The 27519-nt window shown below is 52.2% G+C and overlaps 1 protein-coding gene across 1 annotated transcript in view; it reads left to right on the forward strand.

Annotated features, from left to right (window-relative positions):
- Nucleotides 1-25771, forward strand: part of LASP1 (LIM and SH3 protein 1) — a 42028-nt gene extending 16257 nt beyond the window's left edge. The window contains exons 3-7 of the mRNA XM_084751127.1: nt 2773-2857; nt 11178-11285; nt 20152-20305; nt 20692-20795; nt 22951-25771. Coding sequence (XP_084607253.1) covers nt 2773-2857; nt 11178-11285; nt 20152-20305; nt 20692-20795; nt 22951-23124 — 625 coding nt within the window. The 3' untranslated portion in view covers nt 23125-25771. The remainder of the gene's footprint in view (nt 1-2772; nt 2858-11177; nt 11286-20151; nt 20306-20691; nt 20796-22950) is intronic.
- The last annotated feature ends 1748 nt before the right edge of the window (nt 25772-27519 follow it).

Genomic DNA, 27519 nt, shown 5'->3' on the forward strand with positions numbered 1-27519 from the left:
TCCTGATGCGCACACTGTGTGTACTGTGTGTGCAGAAGCTGCAGAACTGGGGGGAGAGGGCGTGGCCGTCTGGTGGTGTGTGTCTGGCTATCCTCGGGCCAACGGCAATGGCTTTTTCTGCCCTAACTCTGTACATGTGGTCAAAGGAGACCAGTCCCCAGGCTTTTTGGATGTATCCCTGCCTTCAGCTCTCTAGGCTGCCTCTACCCTCCCTGTCCAACACGACGCCAGCCCGCCCTTATCTGCCGTGACCCTTCACACCTGGCCAGAGCTGCCTGGATTCCTGAATCCCTCATTTCTGCTGTGTGTATCTCCACTGACGCAGATGCCCGGCTCACCCTGGTTTGCACCCCGCTTCCCTTCAGAGTGGCCCCAGTTTGTGCGGAGGGTCCTTTCCGAAGCCCTAGCTCCTAGCGTCTCAGGGCCAGCCGGTTCTTCTAGAGATCTCACTGGAATTCCCGCAGTTCGTTTGTTGTCTCTAGGAAGAGAGTCCTTCTAGACCCTCCCCTGCCCTGGACAGGAGCAGGGCAGTTTGGATAGGCTCCTGAGCTGTGGGTGGCCTGGCTGCAGGGCGCTGGACCAAACCTTGGGGGGGGTGGGGGAGGGAGACATGTCGCCTTTGCCCGCCTTCTTCTGCCGCCATAGCTGCTGCCAGCTGCAGGCACCTGTGTTTGCTTTTCTCCTCTGGCTTCCCTCCTTTCGCTGAGGGAGCTGTTGTTTATCTGGCTGAGTGGGATGGCCAGAGCTCCCATTGGCATCGCCTAGGCCTGGGATGGTGACCTCAGCATAGGGGTGTAAGAAAGCCCCATCACTGTGTCCCTTCTTTGGTTGAGTCCTCTCTACCCAAGGTGGCCTAGAGGGACATCATGTGTACAAGGTGGTGCAGGTGACTAGAGAACTTGCCAGGTTTGGCTGACGCGCACAAGCAGGTGGCAGCTCATGACTTCCGGTGGGGTGGGCATGTTGGCCAGTCTGGGTGGGTCGTACCTGGGGAAAGACCCTCATGGGCCATCTGTCTTTTTCTTACCTGGCACTTGGCAGTCTGTAAGTCAGGGGGTCAGCGCCGGTCACAGCCATGATAGGTACAGTCGCCCAGAACTAAACGTGGCTAAGTCAGACTGTACAATACAATTCCTGCTTGGAGAAGCCACCCTCCTGGTCCCTGGGATGGGTGAAGGTCCATGTGGACCCCCACGTATGTCACATTGCACCACTGAACACGAAGCAGGGTGGCTCAGGCCTGCCTCTCCTCGGGCTGGTTTACGTGAGGACTGCAGGGTGACACAAGGGGACTGTTGAAGTTCTCTGGCCCTAGATTCACTCCGACACCTGGTTTGACGGTTGTTTACTCAAGTATTTGTTAAGCTTCTGGAAGCTTGGATAAATCGGAAACAGTGCTCTCCGCTCATGGAGAATTGGTTAAGAGAGTGGCTGTGTGGCGAACACGTGAACGCAGAGACCTGCTGAGTACACGTGCACACAGTTTACCGCCCCGTACAACAAGGATGTTAGTTACCCTATGAGTCCCTGAAGGCTGGGTTCTGGGCCACCTCTGTTGTTCTAGGGGTCAGAATCCTGATCTGTTTCTGTGTTTCGACCGTACTGGTCGACCTCTCTAGCGTCTGCTCTCCTGTCAATAGGGGCAGTGAGAACACTAACGTAAGGTGACTGCAACTTTGATAACTAAGGCACATAAGCCCTTAGCACAGTGCAATACTAACAGCTGTTACCTGTAACTTGAAGATGACGGGACACAAGCAGATCTTCCCACCCACCCTGCAAGTTGAACTGTGTTGGGCACATGTATTCTCTCTCTCTCTCTCTCTCTCTCTCTCTGGTTTTTTTGTTTGTTTGGTTTTGGGTTTCGAGACAGGGTTTCTCTGTGTAACAGCTCTGGCTGTGCTGGAACTCACTCTGTAGACCAGGCTGGCCTCGAACTCACAGAGATCTGCCTGCCACTGCCTCCCAAGTGCTGGGATTAAAGGTGTGCGCTACCACTGCTTGGCCATGTCTTTCTGTTTTTGTTTTTGTTGTTGTTGTTGTTTTGAGACAGGGTTTCTCTGGTTTCCTGGCTGTCCTGGAACTCACTCTGTAGACCAGGCTGGCCTCAGACTCAGAGATCCACCTACCTCTGCCTCCTGAGTGTAGGGATTAAGGATGTGCTCCCGGCCTTTATCATAGCGGTTCATGAATTTTTGAGACAGGGTTTCTCTGTGTAGTCTTGGCTGTCCTGGACTGGCTTTGTAGATGAGGCTGGCCTCAAACTCACAGTGATCCGCCTGCCTCTGCCTCCTGAGTGCGGGGCAGTTCATGACTTACTTCTACAGGGAGCCTCCTGAGTATTCCTGTCCATTTTTCCTTCATTCTTGGGTCCCCCACACTCCTCTGGGCTTGGTCTCCATTGCTAGTCTCAGCTCTGATCCTGTCCCTTTCTGGCTTTCCTCCATGGCTTGTCCCTGGAATCCTCTATGGGAAACTCCAAGGCATGGGTTATGCAAAATTAGGGTAATCTGAAATCCTTAGAAGCCTCCTGTGGCCCAGGACCATCCTAGTTGCTAGGCTGCTACTCAGGCCTGCTGTGTCTTGCCCTCTCAGCCAGCCTAGGCTCCCCCTGGGAAGTCCCTGATTTCCCTCAAGCATTGGCATTCTGTCAGGGGCTGGGCTGAGCTCAGCAGTAAGAGAGCCCCCCCTTCCCCTCCCCCCCCCCCCCCCCGCGCGCTCCGTATTCTTCCCCTGAGTGACGCCCCGATCTTTTTTTTTCCCATCCCACAGACACTACCCCAAGCAGTCCTTCACCATGGTGGCCGACACTCCGGAAAACCTCCGCCTCAAGCAACAGAGCGAGCTGCAGAGTCAGGTAAGGGAGGGGGGGCTGGCGCTCCGTGGGTGGTGGTGGTGGGAGGGGGCGGCAGCGGGAGGAGGGGCCTGTGTAACCGCATTGGGCAAGGGCACCTGTGGTCTCTGTAAGGCCTGCTGTGGTGCTGAAATCCTGGGCCTGCCTGTCTCCCTGCCCCCACCGTGCCTCAGTCACTTCACACTTCCTGACTTCCGCAGAGGTCAAGGAGAGCGTAAATACTGCCTTCCTACCTGAAAGATGCTTGGGGAGGTGTGGCCCGTCTGTTTGACTCTGCTAGGGCTCCTCGACAGGAAGCTGTCCTGTGCCTGCTTCTCCATTTATACCTAATACAGAAGGGCTTGGAGCCAACTCCTCCTTCCCCCGCCCCCCCCCCCCAAAAAAAACTAAACCCAAAATGGTCTGTGTTAAGCGGCCTGTCCTCAGTAACCACGTCCCAAAACTTTGCATCTCTTGGGAGGGAGGGCAGTGTGAGGGGTTCCAGGCTTCTACAGTAGAGAAGGAAACGCCGCTTGCTCTGGTTCAGAGAAGACATACAATTGAACAAGAAAAAAAAAAAACACCTTTTTTTTTCTTTCTTTTTTTTTTTTTTCTCGAGATAAGGTTTCTCTGTGTAACCTTGGCTGTCCTGGGCTCACTTTGTAAACCAGGCTGGCCTCGAACTCACAACGATCCACCTGCCTCTGCCTCCCAAGTGCTGGGATTAAAGGCGTGGGCCACCATGCCTGGCTGAAAAAAAAAATCTTAAGGAGGGGAAAAAAAAGAATAGCAGTGAACTCCTTCCTCATCCTCCTGCCTCCGTCTCCCAAGGCTGCACCATCTGGTTTTCTATCTACTACCTGAAATGAACAATTTTCCTCCCCCTTAAAAAAAGCACATTCGCCCCCAGTGCTTCTGGGAACTTGTGAAACCTCAAGGCGAAGTAGCTACTTCTCCTTTCTTGTCCTTGATGCAACTCCAAGGGCGGATGGGAGATCAGTTCCCTTCCTGTCCCTCTTTGGAAACGGAGTCTCAAAGACTTCCGGGCCACCTTGAGTGAGGTCCCAGGATCTGGGCTCTGGTCTTTTCACCGAGTATGTGTGGCCCTCCAGAATGGGCCACAGTCCGGGCAGCAGCTTGTCCCCTTAGCAGTTCCTGGGAAAGCCGCAGAGCTTACGCTTCAAATGGAATGGTCCAGCAGGCAGGGGGAGGGGTCAGAGGGCCAGATGCCTGGGCCAGGGAGGAACCCCCTACCCTCTGTCTCTGTCTCTGTCTCTGTATCTCTGTCTCTCTCTTTCTACATCCTACTGCAGAGAAATTGCACTCCCTTGCCCACGTGAGCCCACAGGAGCTCACCTTCAGCTTTTTTTTTCTTTCTGGAATCTGACCCTATAGGGTGTGGCTGATAACTGGAGGCGGCCAGCCCTTCCCCCCCTTTCCCCACCCGTGCCTGTGTACATGGGCACCAGGACTGGGCTTGATGTTGGCAGGGCGTTCTGCTCTCCACACACAGATTTGGACATTCTTAAGACTATCAGCTCTGATGCAGACTCCAGGGGTGGCCATCGGTCGCTCGGGTTCTTACTGAGAGACAGGCCCTGTGAGTATCTTTCACAACCAAATAGAAAGGGAGGAGCCATTTTCGGGCGCTACCTCTTTTGGTTGTTGGTTTGTTTTGTTTTGATCCAGGGTCTCACTGTATCCTTGGCTGGTCTAGAATTCTCTATGTAGTCCAAGCTGGCATTCTCCTGCCCCAGCCTCCCGGGTACTGGCATTTTAGTTATGAGCCGCCACTCCTAGCCTCAGAAGGGGCTGTTTTATTACGTAGGTGGGGTTACTGAGGCATGGAGAGGCCACGCGGATGAAAACTCACCATCTTTTATTTTTGTATTATTTTGTTTTACTTTGATTTTTTTTTTGAGACGGGTTCTCTGTGTAGCCCTGGCTGTCCTGGACTCGCTTTGTAGACCAGGCTGGCCTCGAACTCACATCGATCTGTCTACCTCTGCCACCCGGTCCTCACCGTCTTTATTATCTAGCCAGGGGCCCCTCTCCCTGTCTGTCTGCCTACTGGGCAACCTGTGTAATTGCTAGTCTCTCAGCACCACTTGCCCAGCTCAAGGGCAGATTTTTTTTTTCTTTTTTGTTTTTGTTTTTTCGAGACAGGGTTTCTCTGTGTAGCCTTGGCCATCCTGGACTCACTTTATAGACTAGGCTGGCCTCGAACTCACAGCGATCCACCTGCCTCTGCCTCCCGAGTGCTGGGATTAAAGGCGTGCGCCACCACGCCCGGCTTCAAGGGCAGATTTTAAATTTAGCTGGTCTGGCCTCAGAGCTCACAGCTGGAACTGTGTGCCCTTTGTAGCCGCTTTGTGAAGGAGGTTACCCAGGCTGGCCTCAAACCCCTGTTAGTTCCCCACTCTCAGCCTTCTGTGCGTTGGGATCCCTGGGCTACCAGACGAGGGCTGCCTGGAGTCTCTCTCTGCTGCCTGCTGTGTGGGTACGAGACAGGTGGAGCCAATAGAGCCGATTGGCAGCAGCTTCTGGGCGGTGCCACACTGGAAGGCCTGGGTGACCTCTGTCAACAGGGTGGTAGGTGAGAGAATTGACCTTCCGCTCCGGGGGCACAGCTCAGTTCCTGGACCTAGGGACCTGGAGGACAGGATGACGTGTAAAGGAAAGGGCTCGCTCTGTGTGTCTTTCCCACCTCCCACCATCTGTGCAGTCTGAGCCATTTTTGTTTTCCTTTCCTCTAATTCACCCCCCCACCCCCCTGTGAGTAGTGAAATGGGGACAGAGACACATTTGCCTAGATGCCGGGGGGCTGGGCCTGACAAGGCTTGGAAGGACAGGCTTGCCTGGCTGGCCTGGTGATAGATCTGTGGCTGTCGTTGGGGGGCAGGGCTGGCTAGAGCTTTGTGTGGCTGCTTAGAAGAAAGTGGGAGCCTTTCCCCCCTTCCCTGCCCCATCCCAGCAGGGTTGTCATTGGTTCCTTCCAGAGCTGGCTGCTTCCTGGCCTGGCTTCATGTGTGGGTTCTTTTTCCTTTGGGGAGCTGCCCGGGGCCATTTCAGCTTTGTTTTCCCACTGCTATATTGGTCCCCAAAGTGGCACTTTGGGTGTTTGGGTCTCTGTAACCTCAGAACTGCCCAGAAATGACACTCTGAGTGGTGCTGTCAGAGTTGGCAGTTGCTCCCAGATCCCCCCTCTTTTTCTTTTTTTCTTTTCTTTTTGATTTTTTTGAGACAAGGTTTCTCTGTGTAGCTTTGGCTGTCCTAGACTCACTTTGTAGACCAGGCTGACCTCGAACTCACATCGATCTACCTGCCTCTGCCTCCCAAGTGCTGGGATTAAAGGCGTGTGCCACCATGCCCGGCTGACCCCCCATCTTCTCATTTGCACCCCCACCTAGTGGAGGCAGTAGCTCTGGAGTGGAGCTGAAGCAGAGGATGTGTGTGGGTGTGGCTAAGTCCTGGCCCTCTCTCAGGCCGAAGTGCTGGGAGTGTCTCATGTTTTTCTCTTCCTGGTCACCTTCATAGAGTGTTTTAAGGAAATGCCCTGAGGGGAGGGAAATCAGCAATGGGGGGGGGGTGCGTTTTGGGTCTCACTCCTGTCAGGCATCGTGTGACCAGCATGCCAGCAGCACATCCTGAAGAGCAGTCACTCTTACTCGGTGTGGTGGCACCTGTCTGTAATCTCCAACAACAAGGGAGATAGCTCCACTGGTAGAGTGTTAGTCCCCTCAAGTTCTCAGCACACAGGTAAAAAAAAAATGTCAGACCTTCATGCTTGTAGTCTCTCCAGCAAGATTTAAAGGCCAGAGGATTCCTGAGGCTCTGTCTTGACTGGAGAGCTCCAGGCTTAAGAAACCCTGTCTCAAAGTAGGTGGGTAGTATTCTTGAGACAGAGAGAGAGTCCAAGGCCAGCCTGGGTTGCGTGGCTAGTGTAAGACAAGTCTATGCTATATATGAAAACTTGTCTTAGTCTTTGTTTTGTTTTTGTTTGTTTGTTTTGTTTTTTATTTTTTAAATTTAATTTTATTAATTTATTCAGATTACAACTCAGTTGTTATCCCATCACTTGTATCCTCCCATTCCTCTCTCCCTCCCTTGTTTTTGATTTCTTGAGACAGGATTTCTCTGGCTGTCCTGGAACTCTGTAGAGCAGCCTGGCCCCGAGCTCAGAGATACGCTCACCTCTGCCTCCCGACTGCTGGGATTTAATGCATGTTGCCACTGCCACCATTAAAAGTGTGCATCTGTGCCGTGCCACCATTCCCCACCCCTGTCTTTTTGGGGAGAGATAGTGCTTTGCTTGGTAGCACAGTCTACCCTAGAACTTTCGATCCTGCCCAAGCCTTGCTAGGATTACTGTGTGCTACCAAGCCTGGCTGCTTCTTACGCTGGGTCACAAGAGACGACGTGTCTGCATTCAATGCATTCCTTCTTTATCTGGCAAACACTGGTTGTGTACCTGCTCTCAGCTGGGATCAAGTGAGAGGGTAAGTAAAGCCACCTAGGAAAGGTAGAAAGGCTGGCTGGGCATTGTGTCCTGGGCTGCGGTGGGAATTTCTAGAGAGGGAGACCCTGGCAGCACCAAGCAGGGATGGAGTCAGGCTTTATTGTAGCCAAACTGACAAGTGGGTTGAGTGACCTGGCAGGCCCTGCCCCTCACAGCTACCCTGCCATGGCTCCTGAGGCATCCTGAGGCCCTTTGCATGGGTGAAGGGACAGCCTGATTGACAGCTAGGCTACCCCAGAGAACTTTCCCCCACCTCCATTCTCCAGGTAAGGCCAAACGCCACAGACTTCAGAAGGAGTGGATTTTTAGACTTAGCTAGCCAGCTCGCCTTCCCTACACTGCAGCCTCAAGAGGGGACCTACCTATGGCCACCCTGTGTGCCGCCTCCTCCCACTGCATCTCTCTGCCTCCTGGGTTGGGGTGAAATGGATTATCTTTCCCCGGTGAGGAAGGAAGGAAGGCGGGGTTCCTAAGCCTGGGAACCAGTTGAGGTCATTGCTATGTTGCCATGGCGATTGTTCTGGATTAGGGGGCCTGACCCTTGCAAAGCCAGGAAGCTGGAGGGAGCTGGGCTTGGCATTGGTTCAGCAGAGTCGCCCTCACGTGGTGCGCGACACAGCACACTTGGGCTTTAGCTCTGGCGCCACTGTGGATTTCCCATTTAACAGACATGGAACCTGAGGCGTCAGAGGTTAAGCCGCTGGCCCAGGATTATTGGGCCTATCAGCCCAAGTTCTTGGTTCTGGAGCCGTATTTAGTGACAGGAAAGTCTCCTATCTTTTGACACGAAAGAAGGGAATCTGATCTCACCCCAACTGGACTGGCCCCAAATTCATGATCCTCTTGCCTCTGCCCAGCTTGTTTGTGTGTACTTGTGTACGTGCGTTTATTTATTTATTTATCTATTTATTTATAAATAAACAGGGTCTCATGTAGCCCAGGCTGGCTTCAAATCCACTTTGTGTGTGTGTGTGTGTGTGTGTGTTTACAGGAAACCACGACTAGGTAGAGCCTTCTGGGTTTCTGCAGTCTCCATTTTTTCTTATCTTTCCACATGTCTCCTTTCTGAAGGGCTTTCTGGTCGTCATGTGCTGTTTCAGGCCTTCCTCAACAGGTAGGGGAAAGGCTACCTACCCTCTGGGCAGCGACTGGGCCTGAATCTTCTTCCGGGGAGCTTCGGGCAGTTCGTAGGAAGGGTGATGCCTATGTCAGCCCAGGCCCAGGTCCTTGTCTCTGACTGCTAGTATGAACCAACTGCCAGGTCTTCTCACTGTGTACCCTAACCTAGCTTGCTGAATGCTGGCTTACAGGTTTGACCTACCGAACCGGTTTAGGCTTTTCTTTTCTTTTTTTTTATCTGCATCAAAAGAGAAAGAATCCCACCAAAGTACGATCCGTACTGCGGGTGGAGGAGCTGGCTGTACTCACGGCCTGCCATGGGACTCACAAGCTGTGGGTCTTCAGTGCAAAAGTCCAAACGTGGGACCAGTGAGTGACTCGTGGCTTGGGAGCTAACTGGAAACTCCCAACGTCCTGGCCCCCCCCCCCCCCCCATGTCCTGAGCTGACCTGTTTCAGGATAGTGCAGCCACTGTAGAGAAAATCTAGGCAGCTGGTGAGGCCTGGAGCAGCTGCTTACTGAGGTGGACAGTGAGCCTCCAAAGCCAAGAGACAGTACTCTGCCCCGCAAGTGTTTCCTAGCTTCCGCTCTCCAAAAATCTCCATTGGTGTCCAGAAAGTTCTCTCTGTAGTGTATCCTGGAGGTCACTAGTTTTCCAGAGAGTTCTTAGGAGACCGGGCAGCAGTGGTGTGGCGGGGCTGTCACCAGAGCTCAGACCCCTCTTCTGAGAGTCTTCTGGGGCAGCAGTCCCTCTCAGAGGCCAGCTTGGCAGGCTCCAGGAAGCTGTTCTGGCTTGTCAAAGGCTCATTGATGGCCTCACCGCTCTCCTGGGCAGCCGCTTTGTCCTTCAGCACAGCCTTTGCTCAGCTGGTTGCTTAAAAACTCCCCCACACTCTTGGTGGGTGCCTCCACCACATCCTGGCTGGGATGCCAGCTGCTGGAGCCTCGGATTTGGCAAGGACTTTCTTATAGCTAGCTGTAGAGGGAGGGTAGGGTGAGGAGTCAGGCATTCTGGCGTCTCGGGACATTTGCTGGTAAGCCATGTGACTTCAGGCAGGGGAAATGACCTTTTTAATTAAACAGATTTTTATTTTTCCTTTTAAGAAAAGTTTTTGTAGCCGGGTGTGATATCACACCCGTTTAATCCCAGCACTCAGGGAGGCAGAGGCAGGTGGATCTCTGTGAGCTGGAGGCCAGCCTGGTCTACAAAGGGAGACCAGGACATCCAAGGCTACACAGAGAAACCCTGTGTTGAAAAGAAAGAGAGAGAGAGAAGAAAAGTTTTTGCTCCCCCACCCCTCCTAGTTTTTCAAGATAGGGTTTCTCTGTGTGGTTGTCCCTGGCTCTCCTGGAACTCACTCTGTAGACTAGGCTGGCCTTGAACTCATAGAGATCTGTCTACCTCTGCCTTCCCGAGTGCTGGGATAAAAAAAAGTATGTGCCACCAGTGCCCAGTCGCTGCCCCCTGCCCAAAAAAAGTATTGCTTTATGTGTACGGGTGTTTTGCATGGTGTGTACTAAGTATGTGCCCCATGGCCTCGGAGACTAGAAGAGGGGCCTTGGACCCCCTAGAGTTAGAGTTACAGATGGTTGTGAATTACTATGTGGGTGCTAGGAATTGGACCTGGGTTACATGGCAGCTAGCCTGGTGTCTTTTTATTTTTTAATTTTTTGAATGCACACTTTGTTTCCATGTCACACTTTAGGAGAAGGGAATAACTCAACAGCAAATGAATCTTAACAGTCTAGCTCTGAGTTAATGCAATGGACACCTGAGGACAGAGCCCGCTCACCCACAGTGGGTAGAGTTGGCACAAACAGGTCGCAAATCCCGTGCAAGCCCAGTGCACAGCAAGCCTATTGCTGGGGCACGGACAGTGAGTGGAGGCTAGCCCCTCATAGCCCCTCATGGCCTCAGTCGTGCTTAGCCAGGTCAACCAGGATGCCTGACACTCTCCAGTCACCAAGGTGGCAGCCAGGACAAGGGATCCTGGTGGGAACGGTCCTTGTTTCTAAGAGTACACGGCTCATATACACTGAGGTGCATTAGAGACCAGAGTCTGCTGAGCTGCCTGGCAGGCAGGGGCTTATTTCCCCTTTGTAGACTTTCTGGTCACTGCTTCTGATCAGTACAGGTTTTGCTGGTCACACCCAGGTGCTCACTTCTGGGGCTTTTGTAATTTTTATTTGTAAAGATAGGGGCCTCTCTTATGTAGCTCTGGCTGTCCTGGAACTCATTATGTTGTCTGGAGTGGCCTTGGAACTCACAGAGATCCGCCTGCCTCCGCTTCCTGAGTGCTGGGATTAATGTCATGTGCCGCCACTACGCCCAACTGATGCTCTCTTCTGGTGTCAGCGTGTCCTGACGTCAGGATTTTGGCACAAGCACCTCCATCTTTGTTTTCTTTATTCTGTGTTCCGAGTGTTCACCTCAGGTCCTCTGGAACAGCAGCTTGAGCTCTTAACCCCTGAGCCATCTCTCCAGCCCTAAGGTGTTGCCTTTCTATGGGCATTCAATGTGTGACCTCCCTTCAGAACCTTCTAGATATGTGTCAATGGGGTTATTATTGTTCCGACCCTTTCTGGCTTGGGCTGTACACTGTGGTGGTGGCTTCTGGCCCAAGGCCTCAGTTTAGGCAGGCCGCCTATCCTGTCATCACATTCCACCTAACCCTGGGCTCTCTCCCCCCGTTTCTTGGCTTCCAGGTGCGCTACAAGGAGGAGTTTGAGAAGAGCAAGGGCCGAGGCTTCAGCGTGGTGGCAGACACACCTGAGCTGCAGAGGATCAGGAAGACCCAGGACCAGATCAGTAATGTGAGCTCCTACCGCTGTTGCCCTAGCTACTGCTCTCTGCCCCTTCTCTCATCTGCTCCCCTGACAGCCTCAGGAAAGGCCTGATCAGAGGGAAGGGAGTGGTCAGGATACTTCAGTGTTTTTTCCTCGTCCTCCCTCTTTGCTAGGCATTCTGCCCAAATGGCATTTCCTCCTTAAAGAGACTGCCCTGAGAGAGAGAGAGAGAGAGAGAGAGAGAGAGAGAGAGAGAGAGAGATATTGTTTGTGTGTTTTTCATGGCGGTTGTTGGAGTGCAGATTAGCACCAGGGTCAAAGCTGGGGTTGGGGGTTGAGGCTCCTGCCTGCCTCTGGGTGCTAACGCTGTAGTCATTTCCGCCCTCCCTCCCACCTCAGCCTGCTCTTCCTTCCTGTGTGAAAACCCAGCTGGCGTTGCCTGCCTGCCTTCCACCCCCTCCAGGCCCCTTCAGGCCCGGTCTGGAGCTGGTCATCGGTGTCTGACTGGGTGTCTGGCCGTTAGACAGAGGCGTGGAGAGTGGGTGGTGCTGTGGTGATCTCTGTGTGGTTGCTGAGAGCAGCTGGGGCTTAGACAACAGGCCTCAATTTCCTCCTTGTATGGCCAAGGCTTGCAGGGGCCCGATTTGGAGTACGTGGGAGTCAGGGTGCTGCCGCGAGTGACGTCACAGACCGTGAGCACAAGGCCGAGCACAGAGTTAGAATGTGCCTTGGTCAGCTGCAGCAAGAGCCCTAGAAGTGAAGGATGAGGCAGGCCAGTGTCCTCGCGTCTGTAACAGGACAGGGTCCGCCAGGTTGCCTGCCTGTGTCACTCTGGGCTGAGGGACTGGGGTTGGGGTGCATAGGACCCAGATTTGGATGGCCCACCTAGGGTCCACCTCTGTCTCCATTCTGCCACTAAACAGCTAGCTGGGCTGTGTCCCTGGGGAGGTGTAGTGTGTGTGTTTGTGTCAGGGAGATTCCTTAAAGGCAGAATCACCCCCGCTGGAGAGCGATAGTTTTCAAATTCTGCCCTCTGCCTAGAGAGGAGGTAAGAGAGTTGTGGGTTCAAAGTCGTTCTGGAGGTTGAGGCAAGATTAAGGAAGAGGTTGAAGCCATCCTGGGCTGTGTGAAAGCCTGTGTAAAACAAAACTTTCTGAAGGCGGGTTGAGGATGTATATTAGTGTTAGAGGATTTACCCAGAATGCACTGGGCCCAGAGTACCCTCTTTAGCTAGCGCCATAAAGAGGAAAACACTGTCATGAATAAGTGCTTTTTTTGTTTGTTGGTTTTGGTTTTGGTTTTTTGAGACAGGGTTACTCTGTGCAGCCTTGGTTGGCCTGGACTCGCTTTGTGCACCAGGCTGTCCTCAGACTGACAGAGATCCATCTGCCTCTGCCTTCCGAGTGCTGGGATTAAAGGTGTGTGCCACCTTTCCCTGTGTATACAGGTACTTTTGACTTGGAGCGCTCATTCAGATATTTTTCTGGTTTTGCTTCATTAAAAACAAAACGAACAAACAAACAAAACTACTGGTGACCGTCTAGTCTAACCAAGTGGGTTTTGCAACCCAGTAGTTGAACTGAAGTTTAAAATGAGTCGGATGGCTTCTCCCGGGCCTTCCTCAGGGGGTTCAAACCCTTCTTGGCCCCCCCAGGAAAGCCTGTTACAGTTACCCTCTTCCAGCCTGGGCCTGACTCACATCGTAGAGTTCCCTTTCTGGCTCGGGCCACACAGAGGGTTAAAGGGTGTGCCTGGGAGCTCCCTAGATGGAAAGCCGGAAGTCCCGTGGCCTTGGGTGACTGGGGAAGTGTGGAATGGGCTCACAGAGCTGGAATTAATGTGGTCTGGCGTCTTGAGATACCTTCAGTCACCAAGGCCAACCTTTAGGACAATCACTCAGTGATGCACCTTGTGAGTTTGGAGGGGACAAGTGAGCCCTAGTTACCTCTGCCTCACTTTCTGGAAGGTTTCCAGAATGTCCTGACACCCAGTCTGGTTTCACCTGCCGCCTTGCACCTTGTTGTTGGACATTGGACACATTAATGCGGGAGGAGTTCTGGTAACAAAAGCCTGACTGTGGCCAAGGTGTCTACACCACAGATAGAATCTTATCAGCCGCCTCAGGGCTGCAGTTAGCTGATTGCTCTAGTTCTGAGCTGGGAGGGGTGACGGAAAAGCTGCAAGTCTCTCTTCTTGGTGTTGGGGACTGGGATCAAAGTCTGTCTCTGTCAGAGCCTCCTGTGCTGGACTGTCAGAGGCGCCCCACAGTCAGCTGGGCTATCAGCGCGCTGCCCCCACCCCCTCCCAGCTCAGTGGTAGAGTGCTTAGCTTGCACAAACCCCGATATCCACACAGAGGGCCCCCTAGGATCATAGGGCACTTGGTGACAATAAATGCTAGCTCTGTGCTCTCATATTGGTACAGATCGGCACCTCTGGACTGTGTGGTGCACTTCCCTTCTCCCCCCCCCACCCCCCGCCCCCACTGCCTTACTGTGATACTTACTGAGTGAAAATTATCACTTAAAATTCAAAAGGTCTCCCAGCACTCGGGAGGCAGAGGCAGGCGGATCTCTGTGAGTTCAAGACCATCCTGGTCTACAAAGTGAGTCCAGGACGGCCAAGGCTACACAGAGAAACCCTGTCTCAAAAAACAAAAACAAACAAAAAAAGCAAATACCCCCAAAACCTGAAAAGGTCTCACCAGCCCTGAAGTCAGAGGACACCAGGCCTGGCTGTGTCCCAGAATCCCCAGGAGCACAGGCAGAGCTGTGGCTCCGTTGTGCCAGCTTTCAGCATAACTCTTGAGAAAGGTGCTGTCCAGAGCCACACTGGATAAATAGGGTTCCTGTATGTGGCTGGTCGGAGACTTGTCCCGTGGAGATGAGGCTGGCTTCCCTGCACCGATCACTGCAGTTGAAAACCAAGTGCCTGGGGGTGTGAAGTCTAGCCTCAGTCAACAGAGACGCATTTCCAGGAATGCCGGCATAGGCTCGGCCTTGGATCTTCAGCACCACGGAAAGAGAGAGAAAGAAGGGGAAAAAGGGAAGAAAGAGCGACTCCCGTGCTCAGCTCAAAGGAGTTTGCTGAGCATTGGATCTGGGACTCTCAAAGCTCCCGTCACACCGTTATAAGTAGCTAGAGACTCGTCTGGGCAAGAGAGGGGCAGAGGTGGATCGGAGCCGTGCTGGCTCCACACTGGCTAATGACAGCAAAGCCATAAGCTCCTCAGACACCTTTGCTCCAGGCAAGAATACTCTGCTTTTCTGTCAGCCAAAAGTAACCTACATTTTCTGTGCAGGAAATTAGTTTCAGTCTTCAGTGTCTCAAAAAAAAAAAAAGAAAAAGAAGAAAGAAAATTCCATTTCCTTCCCAGAGTTAAACCATCAGGAGGCAGGCTCCTAGCGTTCTCATTTTTAAAGAAAGATTTGTTTTGCTTGTCTTTATGTGTGTTTTTGTGCGCCATGTGTGTGAGTGCTCTCTGAGGCCAGATGAGGGTTTGGAATCACCAGGACCAGAGGTACAGGAGGTTGTGAAGCCGTCTCACACAAACAGGTGCTAGTGAAGCCATCTCACACAAACAGGTGCTAGGAACCAAACTCGAGTCCTCTGGAAGAGCAGCAGGTGTTCTTAACCACTGAGCTTCTGCAGTCAGAATTCTCCAATTTAATTTTGTGCTTTTACCCAAAGCTTTTTTTTTTTTTAATTAAATCTTTTGAGATCTGTTTTTACGTATCTTGAGTGTTTGCTTGCATGACTGTCTGTGTGCCGTAGTGTGTGCCTGCTACTGTGAGGCCAGAGTGGGCCATGGGATTCCCTGGAACTGAAGGTACAGGCGACTATGGGTTGCCTGTGGGCTATGGGAACTGAAGCCAGGCCCCTCTGCATGAGCTGCGAGCTCTCTTACCTGCTGAGCCGTCTCGCTCTGTACAAGACTTCCTGCTTGAGTGCTGGTATCACATGCCCGGCTTCTTCTATGTTTGGACAATACCGTAAGTCCCTCACTAGGCCTTTAATCGGGAGGCAGAGGCACGTGGATCTCTGTGAGTTTGAGGCTAGCCTGGTCTATAAAGCAAGTTCTAGGACAGCCGGCATCACACACCCTGTCTCGAAAACAACACCAATACAACACAAGTCTCTAATAGGAAGCCATATTGCATGGTTGAAAAACTAAGTCTCAGATGGGCGTGGTGGCGCACGCCTTTAATCCCAGCACTCGGGAGGCAGAGGCAGGTGGATTGCTGTGAGTTCGAGGCCAGCCTGGTCTACTAAGTGAGTTCCGGACAGCCAAGGCTAACACAGACCCTGTCTCGAAAAACCAAAAAAGGAAAGAAAAAAAAAAAAAAGAAAGAAAGAAAAGAAAAGAAAAACTAAGCCTCCTATGTTAGGAGCAGATTCTGTTACAACCTATTTAACCTACCCTGTTTTCAACCTTGGCTTCCTCATCTGTAAAATGGGGACAAGGACAACATATTATACTCTAGGGCTAGGTGAGAAAAGTAAAGGAGCAATAAACATATAAAGGCACAAAGTAGGACTTCATCCTCCCCCCCCACCCCCCACCCCCCCAAAAAAAAGGCTGGCTGTAAGAGTGACCTGACTATTCCATTTAAGGCTTGGTGTTACTGACTAAGCCATGATGCTGCATCATGTGGGGGACGTGTGGCCAGTCAGCCTTTTTTTTTCCCCACCACAGTCAGGAAACAGGTACTTCAAAAAGCAGAACATAAGCCGGCCGGCCTCAAGGGGACCCTACCTAGTCCCACCAAAGGTCCGCCCATTAAGGGTCTTTCTGCCCCAGTTACTGAGCCCACATGCGTGGAGACCTCCGTGGAGGCCCAGGATTTGGCTTTTTAATTTTTTTTTTTATTTTTGTTTTTTTGGTTTTTTTCAAGACAAGGTTTCTCTGTGTATCCTTGGCTGTCCTAGACTCGCTTTGTAGACCAGGCTGGCCTTGAACTCACAGCGATCCACCTGCCTCTGCCTCCCGAGTGCTGGGATCACAGGCGTGCGCCACCACCCTCAGCTATTTGACTTTTATTTTATTATTATTATTATTATTATTATTATTATTATTATTATTATTATTTGTTTGTTTGTTTGTTTTGTTTTTCAAGACAGGGTTTCTCTGTAGCCTTGGCTGTCCTGGACTCACTTTGTAGACCAGGCTGGCCTCGAACTCACAGCCCACCTCTGCCTCCCGAGTGCTGGGATTAAAGGCGTCTGCCACCGCATCCGGCTTTTAAAGGCTAGGCTAACAACCATAAATACTGACTTTTTTTAAAAAGCTCAGATCTTTGGATGCTAGAGACAAACGCCTCAGCACTTAAGAACGCTTTGCTCTCGCAGAGAACCTAGGTTGGGTCCCCAGCACCCACGTGATGGCTCACAAGCTGTCACTCCAGTGCCAGGGATGCAGTGCCCTCTTCTGACGTCTGAGGCCACCAAGCCTGCAGGCGAAACACTCGCACACAGAAGATAGTGTTAGGAAAACAAAACTGATGTGAGAGCCGGCCACGGTGGCACACGCCTTTAATCCCAGCACTCAGGGCGGCAGAGGCAGGTAGATCTCTGTGAGTTCGAGGCCAGCCTGGTCTACAAAACGAAAATCCAGGACAGCCAAGGCTACACAGAGAAACCCTATCTTGGATAAAGGAGAGAGAAGGAAAAAAAAAAAAACTGATGAGAACTGAGTCATGATCAGCAGGATCCTCTGGGGGCTGTTGCTTTGCCTGTTTGCTTAAGAAACTGCTCAGTGCACCAGGAGTGAGCACACAGCTTCTCCATTTTGCTGGAGCGGAAGTGGAAGGCAGTGGCCAGCCTAAGCAGGGCCTCACTTTTCAGCCGTTATACTCCCTGCTTCCTCTTCTGGCTTGTATTTCTTTTCTTTTTAAAAAAAGATTTATTTATTTGTTAGTTTTAATTTTTTTTTTTGGTTTTTCGAGACAGGGTTTCTCTGTGTAGCCTTGGCTGTCCTGGACTCACTTTGTAGACCAGGCTGGCCTCGAACTCACAGAGATCCGCCTGCCTCTGCCTTCTGAGTGTTGGGATTACAGGCGTGCTCCACCATTGCCCAGCTAGATTGATTGATTGATTGATTGATTGATTACATATACAGTGTTCTGCCTGCACACCAGAAGAGGGCACCAGATCTCATTATAGATGGTTGTGAGCCACCATGTGCTCGCTAGGAATGGAACTCAGGCCATCTGGAAAAGCAGCTGAGCCATCTCTTCGGCCACCTGGTTTGCATTTCTGTGTCCTCCCTAGGGTAGGGTGATCCTGGGATTTCCCCCAGTTTTTAGGGGCCCCTGAGGTACTGTCAGTGTTTGAACAGAAGATACGAGAACAGGGGACTGAGTGTGTAGACGCTTGTTCCCAGGACAAGGCCTGTCTGTCCAGCTGGGACTTTGTCCGTTTTTTCCAGCGAGAGTGCCGTCTAGGTCTTGCCGTGGAAGTGGGGAGCTGTGGGCCCCACATACATTTCCAAAGGTCCCTTACTCGCCATCTATAAGGCAGAGCCCCACTCCGGGAAGGGCTCTCATTCAGGGGCACCTGGCTCTGCAGGCTAGATGCAGACCTGTTCCCTCCTCTTCCTCACCGGGTAAGTGCTTCGCCAAGCCTACCCTCCTGTGTTAGATTCCCCAGGCCCCCTATGGTGGAAGATGTGAGCTGATGCTCACAGGTCACCCTCTGACCTCTGTGGCATGTGCACTCCCAATAAACAAACAAGCAAATGAATGTAATCGTTAAAAGTTAAATTTTGGGCTGGAGAGATGGCTCAGTGGTTAAGAGCACTGTCTGTTCTTCCTAGAGGTCCCGAGTTCAATTCCCAGCAACCACATGGTGGCTCACCACCACCTATAATGTGATCTGATGCCCTTTTCTGGACTGCAGGTGTACATGCAGGCAGAGCACTGTATACATAATAATAAATAAATAAACATGAAAAAGAAACTCCATTTAAAAAAAAAACCAAAAGTTAAATTTTGTTTTTAAATATGAGGAGGTTGTAAACACAAACAGACATTGGAAGAGCCGGCGGCATCCTGAGTCTTTTATGTGCTGTTTTCTACTGCTCCTCGATGGCCACGGAGCAGGGTCCCTAAGGAACTGGAGCTCGAGAGGTCCCCTTTTGCACCCCCTCACACCTGGGCATCCTTCCAGGAGGTACGAGGGTTCCGGTTTTAGTCCAGCCCGAGCTGGCTGCTTTGCGTTAGACTGTTTCATCATTTGGGTGTGTATCCCTGCTTGGTCACAGAGGAGACAGCGGAGGAAGGGAGAGATCTTAGTTTGTGCCAGTAGCTCACTGTCTCCAGACGACACTCCTCTCACACCCCACTGCCATGCTGCCTGCTGCCCCTTGCCAGTCTGACATCCAGGCTATAGTAATAACCATTGTTTAGCCAGTGGTAGTGACCCAGGTGTTCCAAGTTAGCCGCAGCCCCGTGCCTCTTGTGTGCTGTGTGCAGAAAAAGCCAAGGGTGAGGAGGCAACAGAGAGATGACTGGGAGTGGATGGCCGGAGCCTTCACCAGGACTCCCAAGGCTCTAGGGCTCTGGAGCCCAGCTTTTTCCTTTTCTGTTCTAAGGGAATGAGCAGGCTTTGGCTGGCTCCCTTTCTCGTCCCTTCCACTGCCGCTCTCCAGCCTTAGGAAAAGACAGGGCAGAGAAGAGTCCTGCCGACCACCAGGAAGCAGCCTCCTCGGCAAGGGCAGGCGCAGAAGCCTCCGTGGGATGGCGCAGTCACCCCTGCTGCTTTCCTGTCTCTGTCTCATTTTCTCCTACCCAAAACTCTGGGCCGATCTACCCCTCCCTGCTCCGGTTTCTTCTGTGGGAGAGCAGGGCATAGACCTCACTCTTGGGGGGCTCTTAGGGGGCTCGGGCAGTGAGGATGTGCCCCATGAGGGTGCAGGAAGGACACTTAGATTCTCTGTGCCTGCTGCTTCTGGAGCTCAAATTTTGTCCCATCAGTTTTGTGTGTGTGTGTGTGTGTGTGTGCATTTTACAATATACATTCTGTATTTGTACGGTGATACTTCATGATTCTAAAGTAGCGTGCTTCGTGAGGATTGTGCCAAAGTACCCAGGGGAATATTCAGTCAGTTCTTTTTGGCAGTCCTGGAGGCTGGCTGGCACAGTCACTGTGTCACGGGTTGACCATGTCAAATGAACAGCCTGTGATACTAAGTATGCAACTCACGGCCTGGACCACAGGAAGGGCCAAAAACTAGGGGGTGATGTGATGATTAATATTGACCATGGTGTGGGAACTAGAGAGGTCAGTCCCTGCCACAGGCTCATACAAGGACGAGCTCTCCACCTCCCCCCCCCCCCATTTAAAGAGAGGGCCTCATGTATGCCCAGCCAGGCCTGAAACTTAGTAGGTAGCCAAGGATGATCTTGAATTATTTTATTTTGAGACAGGGGCTCACTGTGCAGCCCTGCTTGGCCTGGAACTGGCTATGTAGACCAGGCTGGCTTCAAACTCAGATCCACTTACTTGTCAGCCTCCTGAGTGTCTGCTGATGGGAAAGGACTATACCGTGCCTGATATTGGGTAGAGTGTGGGGCTTTGTGTGGCCTATGCTAGACCAAGCACTCTTAGCAACTGAACCCTAAAACCAGCCAGTCCTTGCATGGCTTAGCTGAGGCTTGTTATGGTTAAGTTACTTAAACAGCTGTAGCTCTTCAGGAGTCTCTTACAGTGTGTGTGTGTGTGTGTGTGTGTGTGTGTGTGTGTGTGTGTGTGTGTGTGTGTGCGCGCGCACGCATGCATAAGTAAAATGGTCTCACTATGCTGCTGAGACTGGCCTTGCCCCTCCCTCCTGCCTCAGTAGCTAAGGTGATTGGCACTTATCACCGAGCCCTCTGTCCATTCCTCCTGCACTGCAGATCAAATACCATGAGGAGTTTGAGAAGAGCCGCATGGGGCCCAGTGGAGGTGAAGGTGTGGAACCAGAGCGCAGAGAGCTCCAGGACAGCAGTGGCTACAGGAGGCCACCAGAACAAGAGCCTCAGCCTCACCACATCCCGACCAGTGCCCCAGGTGAGTGTCAGCCTGGGCGGGCGCTGGGGAAGGGGGCGAGAGGGCCCCTGAGGTCAGGAGACTTGGGCAGAGAGAAAATGGCCATGCAGGTAGGAGCACTCCCTAAAGCCTCACGCCCATCCTGCAAAGGAGGTGAGTGCAGGGGCGGGGGTTGGGGGGGTAGTCTAGAAAAGCAGATCCCAGTGTGTGAGGAGCATCGTGCAGTCCTGGCGTGAAGCCTAAGACGCAGATGAATGTGAGTGCCCAGCCCGAAGCCTTTGGTGGGGGATGCTGAGCAACGCTGCGGGGTTCGGGAGAGTAGGGAACGCGTGGCTTTTGGAGTCACAGGGGTTGGGGGAATGAGCCAGGCAAGACAGTTTCTGAGCTCTGTCTCCTCCATCTTCCAGTTTACCAGCAGCCCCAACAGCAGCAGGTGACCCCATCATATGGTGGCTACAAGGAGCCTGCAGCTCCTGTCTCCGTTCAGCGCAGCGCCCCAGGTGGCGGTGGGGTGAGTAACTCCCTGGAATGGGGAGACCCTGGGGTGAGAGAGATCACAGCTGTCTGCACCTCTGTACAGGCGTGCATGTGCGTGCGCACACACACACACACACACACACACACACACACACATACATGGTAAAGGCTAAGGATGTAGCTCAGTGGCACAGCACTTGCCTATTCTGCACAGAATCTTAGGGTTCTGTCCCCAGTGCTATGTCCCCTTTCCCACAGAAAAGGATTGTGTACTTCCTGTGTGGGCAGGAAGTAGTCTTGTGGCTGCTGCCTTGAGCCAGGCCTATAGTAGGACGCATCAGTTTTGCTGGATGAGAAAATGAACCACAGTAGGAAGCCGGGCGGGCGGTCCTGGGTGTGAACGTGTTAGTCCGGATGTTCAAAGATACATTCTGCCGGCTGCGCGCGGCTGACCCTCCACAGCGGGTGCTTCTGGTTTCAGAGCCGCTCGAGACAGAGTGGAAGAGAAATAAAGTAGCCCGGGAGAAGTGGCCTCGCTCTAGGGAGGAGGCAGCAAGAGGCTGTGTGGAGGAGAGGGTGGTGAGTGACCTGTGCGCACGGTGGGGTCAGGGACGAAGGGCAGCAGAGTGAAACTGTAACATTCACGGACAGTCCCGTACAGAGTAGAGGAGTGAATGGTACCAGGGGACAGTAGGTACAAAGGCCAACGTGACAGACATCCTTGAAAGGTTTCCTGGAGACAGGAAGAGGAAGTAGATGAGGTCAGGTCCTTTGGGGACTTGGAGGCCTTTGTGGCCAGTGATCTACACAGACTGACAGTTGTCTTTTGCTTTATGAAAATCACCCTGGCAGTTGAGTATGGGTGTAATCTCAGCACTTGGGCGCGTGAGGCGGGAGAGTTACTGCGAGTTCAAGGCTAGCCTGGCTACATAGCTAGAGCTTGTCTTAAACATTAAAAAAGGGAAAAGAAAGGGGGGGGGGGGAGGAAAGGTTAACCTTGGTCCCCATGTGGGGAAAGATAGCTGACTGAGGGCTGGGTGGGCTGAGAGGTCATTTAGAGGGCGGTCAATATACTGACCAGGATCTGCTAGCATGTAGGCTTGGAATCTCTTAGAAGCCTTTTGTCCCCGATTTGGGACTGAAATGAGACTAATAATGGTTTCAAAAAGAAAACATTGGTACTAATATTCCTTCAAATAATAGTAACTAGGCCATGCTCCCTTTTTTTTTTTTTTGCTTTGTGATGTTAAGAATCAAACCCAAGACGCCGGGTGTGGTGGCACACGCCTTTAATCCCAGCCCTTGGGTGGCAGAGGCAGGCAGAGTTCAGGCCAGCCTGGTCTACAAAGCAAGTTTTGGATAGTCAAGGCTACACAGAGAAACCCTGTCTTGAAAAACCAAAAAAGAAAGAAAAAAAGAGAAAGAAAGAAAGAAAAAAGAATTACACCCAAGGGTTTTTCTTTTTCATTTTTTAAGATTTATTATTTTATATACAGTGCTCTGTCTGCATGCACACCTGCAGGCCAGAAGAAGGCATCTGATCACATTATAGATGCTTATGAGCCACCATGTGGTTGCTGGGAATTGAACTCAGGACCTCTGGAAGAGCAGTCAGTGCTCCTAACCTCTGAGCCATCCCTCCAGCCTCCATACTGGGGTTTTTAATCTAAGATAGCTATGTAGCCCAGGCTGGCTTTGAGCTCAGGATTCTCATCAACTTATATAAAACGTTTTTTTAAATGTGCATTGGTGTTTTGCCTGCATGTATGTCTATGTGAGGGTGTCTGGTCACCTGGAACTGGAGTTACAGTTTGTGAGCCACCATGTGGGTGCTGGGAACTGAACCTGGGTCCTCTGGAAGAACAGTTAGGGCTCTTAACTGCCGAGCCATCTCTCCAGTCCCTGCGTAGCACACTTTAAAACCACTATTTCAGTGTTGAGTCTATGGGGCTTTACTGCTCTATGGAAAACAGGTATGAGAGACTCCATGGCAGAGCCCACCCCAGGCCCCATCTTCTGGTTCACTGTTCCCCTGAGGTCCCCTGAGAGGTAGAGAGAGAGAGAGAGAGAGGGAAACACAAGGCCTGGGAGCCCCTTTGTGGAGCGCTTGCCTGGCCCAGCAGGTGTGGGCATGAGAAGGGAGAGCCCACATCCAACACCCAGGCTGACTGTTGGCTATGCTCCCCCAGAAACGGTACCGTGCAGTGTATGACTACAGCGCCGCCGACGAGGACGAGGTCTCATTCCAGGATGGGGACACCATCGTCAATGTGCAGCAGATCGATGACGGCTGGATGTACGGGACTGTGGAGCGCACCGGTGACACGGGGATGCTGCCAGCCAACTACGTGGAGGCCATCTGAGCCCTGTGCTGCCCGACCCTCTGTCTCCAATGCATTCCATGGCATCACATCTGTCCTGGGGTCTGGCCCATCCACCCTTCAGTGTCTCTGTCTTTTAAGATCTTTGACTGCTTCTTTGTCCCCTACCCCTTCTCTAGCTGCTTTGGCCAACCCAAGCCTTGTTCTGCCACTGTTATGGGCTCCTTCCTCTGGCAGGCTTTCCCTTGGACCAACCAACTGATTGATTTTTTTTTTTTCTTCCCTTCCCTCTCTCTCTCTCTCTCTCTCTGGAGGAAACAGGTTGGGCACTCTGGGGAGGGCAGGATTGTTCTGAGGAGGGTGGGCTCACAGGGCTGAAATGGGAGACCCAGTAAAGGAGATAAGTTAGGTGGGGTGTAGTCGCACACACCTTTGATCCCAGCGTTCAAAGGAGGCAGAGCAGGAGATCTCTGAGTTCGAGGCCAGTCTGGTCTACATCATGAGTTTCAGAACAGCCAGAGCTATAGAGTGAGGACCCTGTCGTCGGGGAGGTGGGGGGCGGGGTTGTTGCTTAGTTCTCAGCCTCACTTCCTGCCCTAGGCCCCTTCATAACTCCCTGGCCCAGTTCCCCTGACACCCCTTCATCCCAGAGTTGGGGTGAGCCCCATACTCCTCCTCATACCTCCAGGTAGGGCTCTACACATTCCCAGGGGGTGGGGATTGAGGCCTCAGTCACCTAGCGACCCATGTAATGAGTTTACCTTTTTGCTAGTCCTCCCTCCTGACCCTCTGCCTCTTCAGGGCATTTAAAGGAGAGCAGAGTTCCTTCTGTGGGATGAGTCCCTGCCCCCATGTGTGTGTTCCGTCACACACTGAGTGTGCCGCCCCTGCCCACACAAATCCAGGGCTGCCACAAAGGGCTCCCCAGGAAGCAAAAGTCTGGGTCAAGCTCTTGTCTTAGTTCTAGGGGCAGCAGCAGGAAGGAGGGAACAGGGTGTTCTCCTCAGACCTATTTGCTTCCCGCCTCCCCCAGCCTTCAGGGGACTCTCTTTATCTCCCTGGATGGGAGCCTGCTGTGAAGGGTAGAGCGAGGAGGAATGCCTTTGGGACTTGAGTTAACTGAGCTGTTCCTTCCTGCTCCCCTGGGAAGAAGTCTCTGGGTTTCCCTGTGGCCTTCCTCCCCGGAACAAGGCAAGATGGGCTTGGAGCTCTCTGCAGAGCCAGAAGGTGAAGACAGTCTTCTGGCCGCACAGGAGGCCCCATCATTTGGCCCCCTCACTCGGGAGGAGAGGGAAGCCTTCTGCGTTACATGTGTGCTTTCCTGTCTTTTGTGTCTGAGGCTACAGAGTACGGTACCAGCAGGACCAAGTCACCCATACTGTGGCCCCTCTCTCAGGGCTCTCCTGTCCTTGGAGCAAGGGAGAGAGGCCAGGACTCCAAAGCGGGCAGCACCGTCTCTGGGCTGGTGCTAAACTCTCAGGTTCCTTCTTTGCACCCGGGGCCTGGGGCAGCCCTCACTCAGCTTCATTCATCTCTGGGTTTTCTTGTCACCCCTCCTGGGTTCCCTGACTCTCTCATCTTCGCTGTGAGTCTGATACCAGGTCCCTTTGCACACTTAGACCCTGCTGCAGGGGGAGGTCTGAACCTGAAGGCACCGGTCGGGTCAGCAAGGTGGTTGTCAAGAGCGCTTGCTAGAGTAACCAACTTCCTGCCTGGTCAGTCCCTTTCCTTCTGGCCCTAGTCTGGCTGGAGGGAAGGAGGGGGGGGGGGTCCTGTTGAGCAGTATGGGGAGAACCTTGCTGAAGCATCTCATGAGCCCCCTTGGGAGGCACAGTCCATTCCATTTCCTCTTGATCTCAAAGCACAAAGTAGTTCTGGGGACCAGAGGTCAGGGACACTTACTCTTGGAAGGCCTGTGTTCCGGGAGGTGCCACAACCTTCCTGGTTCCACTTAGCTGAGCCCCTACCCCCTTCCCAACACATCAAGCCAGCTGCTCTTCTACTGCCCTGGAAACCGGGCACACTTTCCCACACCTGCAGAGGGAAGAGGAACCATCTAAGGTGCTGAGGGCCCCAGGGTTGCTGGAGTCCATGTATTTTTTTTTTCCCAGACGTATCCACCCCCCACCCCCCCAGAAGAGCACAGCGTCCCCAAGCCTGTGATCTGTTCCTTTGTAAAGGTCTTTCAGCCAATCAAAACCCAGGAAAGAAGGCGCCTTGGCTAGACTGTGAACTTAACTTTTGTGGACCAATCCTGTAATGCAAGAAAGCCCCATGGCGAGGGACATGAATTCTCCCCACACTGCTTCCTGTTTTTCCCTCCTCATGTCCCTCCAGGGAACATTTTATTTCCTAATAGCTGGACACAAGACAAGAAGTACCACCCCACAAAGCCTGTATTTAAAAAGAAACAGAAGTGTCCCTGTGAAGTTTGCCTCTGTCCGACATTTCATGTGTGAGTGATTATGTGTGTGTGTGTGTGTGTGCGCGCGCGTGTGTGCGTGTGAAGCCGTCCATTCATCTTTTATATGGGGTTGTTGTCTCTCTTTGATCTCTTTGGTCCTCTCCCTCCTGGCCTTGTGCTTGGGATCAGTTCTTTCTGGCCTGTTAATGATTCTCAACATTGACTTGAACCACAAAGTGAATCTTTATCCTGGTGACTCAAATAAAAGTATAATTTTTACCTGCGGACTGGGCTTCCTCTTTGGCTCTGAAGTAACTTCTGTGTGTGTCCTGTCAGCCAGGGGCCATTAACCTGTCACCCACAGTAAGCCCAGTTACCCCCTCAAGGTGAAGGACTGATTTAGAAACCAAAGGGTAGCTGGCTCTTCCTCATGCCCTGGCATCTGTGTCCTTGATTGAGGACATACCTCGGCCCTCTGGTGGCATCCATCAGTGACATCTCTCTCTGCCCAGCCTGAGTTCTGAGGCTCCTCACACTGTCCTCTTCCTTCAGTTAAGCATCTTCTTTCCGGTATGCTCAGGAACTGTCAGGGGGTCTCATTGAAGTTCCTGGTCTCTAGCCAGGGCCAGGCTGCCTTACAAGTGTTCAGGCCAACCAAGAAACTCAGCCCAGGCAGTGTTCTAGGCCAGTGTGTACCACTGCCACGTTTGAATTGGAAAATGATAGCGACTAGGACAGGCCACAGTGCCGCAGAGTGGAAACTCTCCATTCCATAGGCTGGTCTGGCAGGCAACACAAGGCAGCTTTCCCGGCTCCTCTCCCATTTCCCAGGCCTGTGATGGCCTGTCTCCAGCCAGGATTGCAGGCACAGCAGCCTTTTCCGCTCAGTGGGTCTGGGAAGGCTCCTGTGACAATACCCAGACCACCAAGGCAAGCCAGTGTAAGGTGGACTCAAATAAATAAAAATAAAAAAATGGATTTGTGAATGTGAGAGCCTCCCTTTGAGTCCTTTCCCTTGTTAACAGACTGAAATGTTAGGCAAGCTCCTGACTACCTCTGAGCCCAAGGCTATAAAAGACTTCAGATGGGTTGAAATTAACCCACGTGTGTAATCCCTGGCACAGTGTAAAACTCACGTTTATACCCAGGGATGCCCCCCTGAGAACCACACGAGACCTTCCTATGGGTTCTCCTTTGAACTAGCCGATGGTCCACAAAACTGGTAACAGTTTTCTGAGATAAATTGCTAGAGATGCGTGAGAGGAAAATGGATGAAGGCAGGCAAGAGGACCCATTCCTAAGACGTCTGTAGAGAGCCTCCGCTCACACCTCCCGGAGGCTCCCACTCTGCAAAAAACTGTATCTAAATACAGAGAGCCTTTCCACACAAAGGGGCGGAGCTGGCTTCCTGGGAAGAAATCGAACCGCTCTGGTTTTGCCTGGTCTAAATGTAGCTGTTCCCCGGTTACCCACCGTGGGCTTTGTGATTGGCTGACCGCGATGGTGGAGGTGGGGAGTAAGCTGCTGATGGAACCGCAGCATCCTTTAGCCTCAGGTCCCCGGAGGGGGAGGGGACAGGAAAGGGGCGAGACGAGGAGCCATTTCTCCGCGTTGACCGACCTCCACGCTTGCGGCTCCCATTTCCCCCGGAATCTAGGGGACCTCTCTGCATATTCCTGAATCATGCTGGATATTTTCATCCTCATGTTCTTTGCCATCATAGGCCTGGTGGTTCTGTCCTACATTATCTATCTGCTCTAAGTGGCCTGGAGCTGCAGGGACTGCGAGGGGAAGGATGGAGCTGAAGGGCCGAGCATCTTGCTTGCTGACGCGCCGGTGGATTTTTGCTTCTGGTCGTTATTCGGGTATCGATTCAAAAACAAAATGAAAACAGAGCTTGTTTTTGTAGCTATTTCTCAAGACGCACTGACGTAGCACTTCTTGGATCAATCTGAAAAGAATAAGAAAGGCAAGCTTTCTTTTGGGAACCGATTTCAAATGTAATTTCTTAAAATTAAAAACAAAACCTCACA

This window comes from Acomys minous (assembly GCF_964271855.1).
Source record: "Acomys minous genome assembly, chromosome: 12".
NCBI classification, from domain to species: domain Eukaryota; kingdom Metazoa; phylum Chordata; class Mammalia; order Rodentia; family Muridae; genus Acomys; species Acomys minous.